This window comes from Callithrix jacchus, chromosome 18 (assembly GCF_049354715.1).
Source record: "Callithrix jacchus isolate 240 chromosome 18, calJac240_pri, whole genome shotgun sequence".
NCBI lineage: Eukaryota > Metazoa > Chordata > Mammalia > Primates > Cebidae > Callithrix > Callithrix jacchus.
Window position 1 is genome coordinate 18800825 of NC_133519.1, and position 12833 is coordinate 18813657.

The window sequence follows — 12833 nt, forward strand, 5'->3', positions numbered from 1 at the left end:
TACAACCATTGCTTATAACTGGTCAAAGAGCTAACAGCAAACCTGACGAGCAGCGACAGCTGACTCCAGGAGGCCATGTTTCCTGAGTCGATTCTGCACATCGGCCAGGCCTTTCCCATAATCCTCAGAGGTGACTTGCCACTCCACCTCCTCTAGCCAGCGCTGCAAATCTTCTGCATTATTTTCAAATTGCAGCTGCTGATTGGCCTCATACAACTGGGTCCCTGGGAGAAGACATCAGGTGGAAAACATTAGGTACCATAACTATTCCTCTTTACACTATAATATACCTTCCTCCAATTTAAAGATCAATATAATATTTTAATATTGCAAAGAGGAAAATATAACTGCCTCGTGTCTCACAAAAAGTCATCTTAATTTGTCGAATTCTGATAATATTTGTTTCTGAATATAGTAATGTTCTCAAAGCAAAAATAAATAAGAAGTTTTATTGCCTGATAAGGTATAGTTCTACAGTGTCAGATTTTAACCATCTTGGGTGTTTACTTTTGAGATTTTTACTCTCTATCCGGACCTCTTTTTCAGGAAAATTCAGATCCAAACACTCTATTTTCTAGGAGAAGGATAATGAAGTTGGTTCCGTTTGAAATTTATAAGTTTCTTTTTATAAAGTTATTTTACTGAACTTTAATTTTCCCCTCTTTGTGCCTATCTTTTATCACCAACTGTTCCCCACAATTTTATCTTCTAGAAAATGTCTTTGCTCAAATTCATTCTGTACTATGATTTTATAGCAATTATTTGAATTATTTCTGCAAAGCAATTGCTGTGTCTCCTGATGGTGAAGAGCAGCAGTGAGATATTGTCATAGCCAAGCTGGAGTTTCTTTTTCTAAACCAAAGATAAGGATGTTATCAAAAAAAAATCAGTATGATATATTTCTTCTGTAATCAGGGAAAAGTCATGTTTAAAGATGATATTCGCCTGTAATCCCAGCACTTTGGGAGGCCGAGGCAGGCGGATCACAAGGTCAAGAGATCGAGACCATCCTGGTCAACATGGTGAAACCCCTTCTCTACTAAAAATACAAAAATTAGCTAGGCATGGTGGCACGTGCCTGTAATCCCAGCTACTCAGGAAGCTGCGGCAGGAGAATTGCTTGAACCCAGGAGGCGGAGGTTGCAGTGAGCCGAGATTGTGCCACTGCACTCCAGCCTGGTGCCTGGCAACAGAGCAAGACTCTGTTTCAAAAAAAAAAAAAAAAAAAAAAAAAAAGGTGATATTTATAACAAGGGGCACACTGATAGGAAACTCATTACTTGTGTTGATTACTAAAATTTGATTAATTTTCCAAAGTAAGGGGTAAAATATAAGTAAAAACTCTCCAAGAAGACATGTGGGATTGTTTTAAGAGCTTATAGCTGAACCTAAACATGTTCAAATAGGTTTAAAAAATCAACAAGACATCAGACTCTGTAAGAATAAAATGTTGTAGGATAATCACATGTGACATTAACAATCTTTTAATGTTTAATGTAATAACCTGGGTTATAGTATCTTGTCTAGTTTATAGAACCAAAATACCAAAAATTCATGGTTCAAGAATATCTGTTCAAGGGAAAGAAAAACAACAAAGTGGGGAAAAAGTGAGGAAACCCAAAGTAATTTCAGCGCATCTGCCTCTGCCAAAAAAAATTTCTTAAAAAACCCTACACACCTGAAGAAAACATAAAATCGTGTTATATATAATGTTATAATTTCAGGCTGAATTTTTAAAACTTTACTAACAAAAGAAGGACACAGGGAAGCAAATGGGTAGTAGACCTTCTCATAGAGGCCACTAGATAAATTCACAGTACTAAAGATGAATGGAGTAGATTTCATAATTTAGAAAATTACCTTTCACCAAAACCTCTGATTTTTACCTTTCTGTGCTGTAGCCTCCAGCAAGTCCTTCCAGAGGCTGTCAACTTCACTCAGACGAGTGGCCACATGGGCAGAGGCATAGTGATCACCATCAATCATCGCTTGGCCAGTTTTCTGTATGTTTTTGAGCAGGATCTCATTATCTGCCAATTCCTCTTCAAAGGCTTGCTGCTTTTGAACCCTGCTCTTCAAGTTCTGTGTGTCCTGAGATAAGATGAAAAACAACAAAACAAACCCATTACTTGAAGAATGAGGGACAGAAATTTTAAGAATAAGAGGTTACTTCTCACTAGAAATCTAACTACAGTAATAAGAGAATAAAAGGAAGAACTTTCTGAGTCCAACATTTGAGAAACTCATGCAATTAATCCCCCTTTCTACATGTGGCAGACATGGCAAACTAGTTAGGCTTTTTTTTTTCCCACTGGGCTTAGATATGGCTTGAAGATCATTTTGAATATGATACCCCATTCAAGCGCTAACAATCAGAGCTGTCATGAAGGGTAAAAATTATTTTCCATTCCTGAGCTAGTACATGAATCTTCCATCCATTTGACCCATATACAGATCTGTTTGTTAAACATATATTGGAGCTATAACGTATCTAGTGAATGCAAACACACATTAACAAGTTTCACAAAGTGACATGCAAGGATAAGATGTTCATAGCTCTATCAAGATATAAGGATCAAGATAAAAGGATCAGAAGTATAGAATTAAGACTAAATTATATCAGGAAAATAAACACTTGCAATAGATACTGGCCTAGAAATCAGAAGCCTAATTCTTGCCCTGATGGTAAATGTGAAAGTCTGTAAATATACATGTGTACACATGATAGTTTACATTACATAGCATTTTCATGTGCAAAATATGTGTTAGTACAACCCTAAGGAAGAGGAATCTATGGCTCAGAGATAATTCTGCAATTTCTGCAAACAAACTGAAGCAAAAATTCAAGCCCAGGTTTATCTGCTCTAGAGTTCATGCTTCTAACTTTTTGTTAAACCACCTTCTGAATAACTGGATAACTTTGGGCAACTCACTTCCCAGTGTAGATCCTGGTTTCCTTATTTATAAAATAAGGGGTTGTTCCCTTGAGCTGCAAAATTTTATAAGTTTATATTGTACCAAATATTAGGTTACTTTTGAGTTCCTAGTAGTTTTCAGAAATGTAAATGTATTGTTGGGATTAGACACAATATTTACCTACTATAGGGATTCAGAGGGGAGCAGAAAATGTGAGAAAGGGGCAACAAGCAGCTCAATAAGGAACATTCGCTCGCCACCTTCCTCCATTTGGCTAAGAATCACAAGAAATTGTGCCACAGGAAAGAGGTGAGGAACATCAGGGCTTAGGAAAACCAAAATCTAGATCCTTGATATTTAAATGGATAAATAGCCTTCAGGGAGTCATTGACTTTTTCTGAACTTCTGTTTTGTCATCTATAAAATAAGCCTCACCAGCTAAATGCTAAATATTATTTCACTCCAAGACTGTGCTTCCATAAAATGAAATCCCGATAAGTCTATCTAGCTCCTGAAAACTCTGCATACCTTGTAGTCTTCATCATCTGCCAACTTCTTCTTCTTGTTGATCCAGTTCTTTAGGTCATCTGAGTCCTGATACAGTTGTTGCAGAAGCAATGAATCCTTTAGCAATCTACGTCTAGTGGCAGCCCTTTCACGTAGGGCATCCCGCCGGGCTAACAGCTGCAGAAACCGAGTAAACTTATGGTCAGCAAAACCAGGTGTGAACACATGAGATTCACTGACCACCCTGGTCACCATGCCCACAACACTTTTCCTGATTCTCGTGCACAGGCACTCAGAAGCTCTAGGCCCTTGGACATACCCCATCACGGATAGCAGCAATGTTCTCTGAATCATAATGGTCATCATCAATCAGTTTGGTAGCAGTCTTGTCTACAGTCTGGAAAAAAAAAAAAATGAATACTGTTCCCTCAGTGACTACTGAGTAAGTGGACACAGTGTGGGCAGCTATTTGAAGATGAAGCATAGCAATGTGGGAGGAGAAGTTTTAAGGTCAGCAGATGTAAGTTCTCATTCAGATTTCTGTTATAAATTGTATTTCAAAACATACACCTCAGGGCATATCAATCACCTTCTCTGTGTCACAATATTTTTTAAATACAGGTTACAATAAATAAATTCAGATGTCACAATGAGGTGATTGGTTTATTCTTGTCTTCAGAAGGAAGCACTACCAATGATACAGCCATCTATCTATCTATCCATGTATTCATATCTCTTCTCTCCTTCTCTCTTTCTCTCTCTCTCCAGTTATATGGGAGAAGAGTCAGAAATTGCAGAGGTAACTTTTTACCCATGTTTAACCAGAAATCTCCCAAATTACTAGAGCTCAGAATGAATGTGCTGAATACAAAAATGATCTAAAATAAATGACAACATTTTATAAACAATAAATTATTTTATACTGTTAGCTTTGACCAATGAGGTTCAACAGAAAGAACAAACATATCAATTAATAAGGGACTTGATATTAATTGGACTTTTTCACTTCTTCACCATATTGATTTGATATTAGTGAGAAGACTGGGAATTTGCCTGTTATTTTTGTTGCTGCTGCTGCTTCTGGTGGTGGTGGTAATGGTATGTGTGTGTATGTGGCAAGGGTGGTGTTAAAGTCAGCACAATCCTAGAAACAGCCAGAGACATACAATGTATTGTACCCATGAGGTCTTCCTTTGACTTCCCTGAGTCCTGCCTTTACATTCACCAGCTTCCTGGGCCATTGCAATTTAAGGTTCACAGGAAAACTCTGTAGTTGCATTTGATGAAAAATAGAAAGATAAAGATATATTCTAAAGGAAAAATAGGCTATAAAGGAAAACAAAGACAGCACTTAGATATCTAGATGTTACTAGGAAAGAGAGAATTGTATTGATATTGCTAGAGAGGAAGAAATAAAAAATTAAAATTTCTAATAATGATCCTATATTGAATAACAATTAATTAATTTTTATTTACACTGTAGAAAATATAAAACATGAATCCAAGATGGCCAAATAGGAACAGCTCTGGAGTGCAGTTCCCAGTGAGAATGCAGAGGGTGAGTGATCACCACATTTCCATACGAGTTTTTACTGCCCATAGACCAGGATATTCCCAGGCAGAAAAGTACCACGAGTCTGCAGCATAGCTGTTTCAGCCAGTGCAGCAGGTCTCTGCACAAAAACTCCCACAAATTTGGGTGGTCATTTCAACTGGCACCTGGAATGCCTGGGAGACAGAGTCGCCCATTCAAAGGAAAAAAGGGCTGAAACAGGAAGCCAAATGATCTGGCTTGGCGAGTCCCACCCCTACAAAGACCAGAAATCTGAAAGGCTCTGGATTGAGAGTTTCACAGCAAGCACAGCTGGACCTGGGATGGTCCAGCTCTGTGAGGGGAAGGGTGTTCGCCATTACTGAGGCAGTCCTCCACTACCGAGGCAGTCCACCATTACTGATGCCGACCACCATTGTGGAGGCAGTTCTAACTATGCCTCTATAAACAAAACCGCAAGGAAGTTCACACAGCAGCTGGGCAGAGCCCACGGCAGCTCAGCAACACTTCTGCGGGCAGACTGTGAGTAGGCTACCTCCTCGCTGTACAGGGCATCTCTGAAAAAAGGCAGCAGCACATCAGGAATTTACAAATAAAGCCCCACCTTCTCAGAACAGAGCACCTGGGAAAAAGAGGTGGTTATGAGTTCTGCTGCAGCAGCATTAAACGTACCTGCCAGCAGCTCTGAATGGAACAAGAGAGTTCACAGCTCAGCACTTGAGCTCCTATAAGGGACAAACTGTCTCCTCAAGCAGCCCCCAAGCCCCATATATCCAAAGAGACACCTCATACAGGAGAGCTCAGGCTGAAATCTGGCGGGTATCCTTCGGGGACAAAGAAAAAAGAAACAGGCAGCAACTCTTACTGTTCTGCAGCCACTGCAGCTTCCCCAGCAAGCAGGTTCTGGAGTGGACCTCCAGCAGTCCTAAAACAGAGGAGCCTGACTGATAGAAGTAAAACTAAAAAACAGAAAGAAATAACTTCATCATCAACAAACAGTATGGCCACTCAGAGACTCCATCCAAAAGTCACCAACTACAAAGACCACAGGTAGATAAATCCACAGAGATGGGAAGAAACCAGTGCAAAAAGGATGAAAACACCCAAAACCAGAATGCCTCTCCTCCCACAAAGGATCACAACTCCTCACCAGCAAAGGGACAAGGCTGGATGGAGAATGAGTCTGATGAATTGACAGAAACAGACTTCAGAAAGTGGATAATAACAAACGTCTCTGAGCTAAAAGACAATCTTCTAAGCCAATGCAAAGAAACTAAGAAGGTTGAAAAAAGGTTTGATGAAATGCTAATGAGAATAAACAGCTTAGAGAAAAATATAAATGAATTGATGGAGCTGAAAAACACAACACGAGAACTTCGCGAAGCATACACAGGTTTCAATAGCTGAATTGACCAAGCAGAAGAAAGGATATCAGAGATTGAAGATCAACTCAATGAAATAAAACAAGAAGGCAAGATTAGAGAAAAAAAGAGTAAAAAGAAATGAACAAAGCCTCCAAGAAATATTATGTGAAATGTAGATTATCTAATCTACATTTGATAGGTGTACCTGAATGTGATGGAGAGAATGAATCCAAGCTGGAAAACACTCTTCAGAATATTTTGCAGGAGAACTTCCCCAACCTAGCAAGGCACGCTAATATTCAAGTCCAGAAAATACAGAGAACACCACAAAGATATTCTTCAAGGAAAGCAACCTCAAGATACATAATCGTTCGATTCACTAGGGTTGAAATGAAGGAAAAAATGCTAAGGGCAGCCAGAGAGAGATCAGGTTACCCACAAAGGGAAGCCTATCAGACTCACAGTGGATCTCTCCACAGAAACTCAACAAGTCAGAATAGAGCGGGGGCAAATATTCAACATCCTTAAAGAAAAGAACTTTCAATCTAGATTTCATATACAGCCAAACTAAGCTTCATAAGTGAAGAAGAAATAAAATCCTTTATGAACAAGCAACTGCTCAGAGATTTCATCACCACCAGGCCTGCCTTACAAGAGCTCCTGAAAGAAGCACTAAACATAGAAAGGAACAACCAGTACCAGCCACTCCAAAAACGTGCCAAATGGTAAAAATCTTCTACACAATGAAGAAACTGTATCAGCTAATGGGCAAAACAACCAGATAGCATCAAAATGGCAGGATCAAATTCACACATAATAATATTAACCTTAAATGTAAATGGGCTAAATGCCCCAATCAAAAGACACAGATTGACAAATTAGATAAAAAATCAAAACCCATCGGTGTGCTATATACAGGAAACCCATCTCATGAGCAAAGATACACATAGGCTCAAAATCAAGGGATAGTGGAAGATTTACCAAGTAAATGGAGAGCAAAAAAAAGCAGGAGTTGCAATCCTAGTCTCTGATAAAATAGACATTACACAAACAAAGATCAAAAGAGACAAAGAAGGGCATTACTTAATGGTAAAAGGATCAATGCATCAAGAAGAGCTAATGATGCTAAATATATATGCACCCAATACAGGAGCACCCAGATATATAAAGCAAGTTACTAATGACCTACAGAGACTTAGACTCCCACATGATGATAGTGGGAGACTTTAACACTCCATTGTCAATATTAGACAGATCAACAAGACAGAAAATTAACAAGGATTTCCACGACTTGAACTCAGATCTGGACCAAGCAAACCTAATAGACATCTACAATACTCTTCACCCCAAATCCATGGAATATACATTCTTCTCAGCACCACATCATACCTACTCTAAAATTGATCATATAATTGGAAGTAAATCACTCTTCGGCAAATGCAAAAGAACAGAAATCGTAACAAACAGTCTAGCTAGACCAATGGAACAGAACAGAGGCCTCGGAGGCAACACAACATGACTACAAACATATGATCCTTGACAAACCTGACAACAACAAGCAATGGGGAAAGGATTCCCTGTTTAATAAATGGTGTTGGGAAAACTGGCTAGCCATGTGCAGAAAGCAGAAACTGACACCTTACACTAAAATTAACTCCAGATGGATTAAAGACTTAAACAGAAGACCTAACACCATAAAAATCCTAGAAGAAAATCTAGGCAAAACCATTCAGGACATAGGAGTAGGCAAGGACTTCATGACCAAAACGCCAAAAGCATGGGCAACAAAAGCCAAAATAGACAAATGGGACCCAAAAAAACTCCACAGCTTCTGCACGGCAAAAGAAACAGTCATTAGAGTGAATCAGCAACCAACAGAATGGGAAAAAATTTTTGCAGTTTACCCATCTGACAGAGGGCTGATATCCAGAATTTACAAAGAACTCAAACAGATTTACAAGAAAAAAACAAACAAGCCCATTCAAATGTGGGCAAAGGATATGAACAGACACTTTACAAAAGGAGACATACATGAGGCCAACAAACATATGAAAAAATGCTCATCATCACTGGTCATTAGAGAGATGCAAATCAAAACTACATTGAGATACCATCTTACGCCAGTTAGAATGGCAATCATTAAACAATCTGGAGACAACAGATGCTGGAGAGGATGTGGAGAAATAGGAATATTTTTACAGTGCTTGTGGGAGTGTAAATTAGATCAACTATTTGTGGAAGACAGTGTGGCAGTTCCTCACTGTCTATTTCTATTTCTATTGCTAGAAATAGAAATTCCATTTGACCCAGCAATCCCATTACCGGGTATATATCCAAAGGATTATAAATCATTCAGCTATAAGGACACATGCACATGAATGTTCATTGCAGCACTGTTTACAACAGCAAAGACCTGGAACCAACCCAAATGCCCATCGATGATAGACTGGACAGGGAAAATGTGGCACATATCCACCATGGAATATTATGCAGCCATAAAAAACGATGAGTTCGTGTCCTTTGTAGGGACAGGGATGAACCTGGAGACCATTATTCTCAGCAAACTGACACAAGAATAGAAAATGAAATACTGCATGTTCTCACTCATAGGCAGGTGTTGAACACTGAGAACACATGGACACAGGGAGGGAAGCACTACACGCTGGGGTCTGTTGGCGGTAATAGGGGAGGGACAGCGGCGGGTGGGGAGTTGGGGAGAGACAGCATGGGGAGAAATGCCAGATAAAGGTGAAGGGGAGGAAGACAGCAAATCACACTGCCAAGTGTGTACATATGCAACTATCTTGCATGTTCTTCACATGTACCCCAAAACCTAAAATGCAATAAAAAATGCAAAAAAAGTCTAGGCATATGCGGAAAGCAGAAACTGGACCCCTTCCTGACACCTAACACTAAAATTAACTCCAGATGGATTAAAGACTTAAACGTAAGACCTAACACCAGAAAAACTCTAGAAGAAAACCTAGGCAAAACCATTTAGGACATAGGTATAGGCAAGGACTTCAAGATTAAAACACCAAAAGCATTGGCAACCAAACCAAAATAGACAAATGGGATCTAATTAAATTCCAGAGCTTTTGCACAGCAAAAGAAACAATCATTAGAGTGAACTGGCAACCAAGAGAATGGGAACAAAAATTTGCAATCTACCCATCTGACAAAGGGGTAATATCCAGAATCTTTAAAGAACTAAAACAGAATTACAAGAAAAGAACAAACAAACTCATTCAAAACCGGGTGAAGGATATGAATAGATGCTTTTCAAAAGGAGACATATATGAAGCCAACGAACATTTGAAAAAGTGCTCATCATCACTGGTCATTAGAGAAATGCAAATCAAAACCACATTGAGATACCATCTCACGCCAGTTAGAATGGCGACCATTAAAAAATCAGGAGACAACAGATGCTAGAGAGGATGTGGAGAAATAGGAACACTTTTACACCATTGGTGGGAGTGTAAATTAGTTCGACCAATGTGGAAGAAAGTGTGGTGATTCCTCAAGGACCTAGAAATAGAAATTCCATTTGACCCAGCAATCCCATTGCTGGGTATATATCCAAAGGATTACAAATAGTTCTGTTATAAAGACACATGCACACATATGTTCACTGTGGCACTGTTTACATAGCAAAGACCTGGAACCAACCCAAATGCCTATAGATGATAGATTGGACAAGGAAACTGTGGCACATACACACCATGGAATACTATACAGCCATAAAAAATGATGAGTTCATGTCCTTTGTAGGGACACGGATGAATCTGGAAACCATCATTCTCAGCAAACTGACACAAGAACAGAAAATCAAACACTGCATGTTCTGACTCATAGGTGGGTATTGAACAATAAGGACACATGGACACTAGGAAGGGAGCATCACACACTGGTTCTTTTGGTGGGAACTAGGGGAGGGACAGCAGGGGTGTAGGGAGGTCGAGGAGGGATACAAGGGGAGAAATGCCAGATATAGGTGATGGGAATGGAGGCAGCAAACCACATTGCCATGTATATACCTACGCAACAATCCTGCATGTTCTGTACATGTACTCCAGAATGCAAAGTGCAATTATATATATATATATATATATATATAAAATAAAAAAGAAAATATAAAACACAATTATACTCTTCATTAGAAAAAAAATGGCCCACCGTCTAGAAAAACCTTCTAAATATGCCTTGTAGAATAAGAATTGTGTGATAAAAGTTGAGTCTTTTTCTGGCTATTTTCCCTTTTGTTCTAAAGATAGGTATTAAGTTTTGGCTTTGTCATTAAATAAACACTGTATGTTTATAAAATTAAATCAAAGAGTTTGAAAAACACACAAATAAACACATGAACAACAAGAGAAGAGTTGTAACTTGATTATGGCAAATCCTCAGGTTCCATCCGGGAGTTATAGGAGTAATGCTGTCTAGGGACAGGTATTGTGTAAAGTTATGTATACGAAGAGGAAGCCAGTGCCCAAACTAGGGCCCATTTCTTACTGTAATCTTCTCTTCCTGGGCAGTAAAGGCTTCCTCAAAGTCATCATGCTTCTGAAGAAGGGCTTCCGCACTGCCCAGCGAGTTTCCCAGATCCTCGTTTTCCAGGAAAGCCTGTAGAATAAAGACACACCTAAGCTGTGCGTCACTGGTAAGAAACATTCCTCTTGGCATATCTCTGAAGCAAGGACTAAGGCAGGAGTGAACAGGGTGGGAATTCGCATGGATTATGATAGTAGGTAGAGATTAACCTTAAACAGCAGGAGCTTCAGGCCTCCTTCCTGATACTCTCACACAATTTTCTCACCTATGTTTCTGGGTCCGTCTACGTGGCATTCCCCAACGAATCTAGGCATTATTCTGAGCTCTCAAAACTGCCTCAAGTGCCCTACTCACCTCCACTCTAATGTACCCTGCCTGACTTTTCAGTGTTCTCTTCCTGACCCTTTACCAATTTGATATTTATTTTAGCTTACAATTGTAGTTAAAGCCTCTCTGATAGGCATGGAAGCATTTTTATATGCATTTGTTGATGGGGAACTGTAGGAGGGTTATAGAAAGGGCCCATCTTCTCTTTTCCTTGTGAATCACCCTCTAATTCCCAAGACAAATTTTGACTCACAGGAGTGGTTGTGAGGGGCCTCCCAGTAGTCTTTCTGGCAAATGAAGGGTGAGAGAAATGACTTCTAGAGATGGGATGTACCCCTCCCATTACCTCTTGTCTGCTCATCCAACTGTCCACTTGCTCACTGTCTCGGTAGAAGAGGTGAAAGTCCAAGCACTGCTCATACTGATGATGACGCTTGTCCCACAGTTCCAGCAGGGCAGCCCAGTCATTGGCAAGTATTTCCATCTTTGGAAAGAAGGAGATGATGTATATGAAAGATATTTAATTTATTTTATTCTACATTTGTTAAGCATGTAATAAGTGCAAAGCCATTTGAAGGATACAAAAATAAACTGGAAATGGACTTTTAAGATTCCAACATTTAAGCAAATGATTTTACTATAAGAAAAATGGGATACATCCTATGAAAGAGGTAAAACACTGTATGTATAAGGAAATGCAAAAAGACTTATTCTGATTAAGAGAACCAGGAAGTAGAAGTATGGGAAATCATGGAAAATATCATACCAAACAGATTTAAACGATAGGGAATGGGTATCAGGACTTAATGCCATAAGCAAAGGAAATACAAATAATTGTTGGATAATGTGATGTGAGCTAGAGAAAAGTGCAGTGTCTAAAAAAGTATAAACAGTTGATGAAATCCAAGTTCATAGATCACATAAAACATCACACTGAGAAGTTTGCATTTTATTCTGAAAACAAATAAAAATCATCAGGGAAAGAGAAAAGAGACATTCTCAAACACATGAAAAAGCCTTTGTTTCTGGTCAAGTATATGTCCAATAATTTTCAGCTTATTACACCTGCTGCTCTATTATCTCCAACCAAAAAGCAGAACAGGGCTGGACATGGTGATTCAAGCCTGTAATCCAGCACTTTTGGAGGCCAAGGTGGGTGGATCACTTGAGGTTGGGAGTTCAAGACCAGCCTGGCCAACATGGTGAAACGCTGTTTCTATAACAAAAACAACAAAAACAAACAAAACAACAACAACAAAAATTAGCCGGGCGTGGTGATGTGCACCTGTAGTCCCAGCTACTTGAAAGTCTGAGGAGGAGAATCACTTGAACCTGGGAGGCAGAAGCTGTAGCGAGCTGTGATTGGCCACTGCCCTCCAGCCTGGATGAGACAATGATACTCCATCAACAACAACAACAAAAGCATAATAAATTATCAGAATCCCATAGTTACTGAATTTTCAAGGACTTTGAGTTCTGCTCTTTCTTTGGCAGAGCCTTGTTAAAAACAAAGCAAAACAAAACAAAAACAAAAAGTATATTATAATGTTCCCACAGAGTTCTAGGAGAATTCGAAACGTGGTTATCTCAACCTCATCCACAGCACAGCACTG

General features: G+C 39.3%; 1 protein-coding gene across 1 annotated transcript in view; it reads right to left on the reverse strand.

Moving 5' to 3' along the window:
• SPTA1 (spectrin alpha, erythrocytic 1) overlaps positions 1 to 12833 on the reverse strand; it is a 100586-nt gene that overhangs the window by 74262 nt on the left and 13491 nt on the right. The window contains exons 11-16 of the mRNA XM_035279487.3: positions 11567 to 11704; positions 10855 to 10965; positions 3743 to 3820; positions 3445 to 3600; positions 1887 to 2091; positions 43 to 224 (exon numbers count right to left, since the gene is read on the reverse strand). Coding sequence (XP_035135378.3) covers positions 43 to 224; positions 1887 to 2091; positions 3445 to 3600; positions 3743 to 3820; positions 10855 to 10965; positions 11567 to 11704 — 870 coding nt within the window. The remainder of the gene's footprint in view (positions 1 to 42; positions 225 to 1886; positions 2092 to 3444; positions 3601 to 3742; positions 3821 to 10854; positions 10966 to 11566; positions 11705 to 12833) is intronic.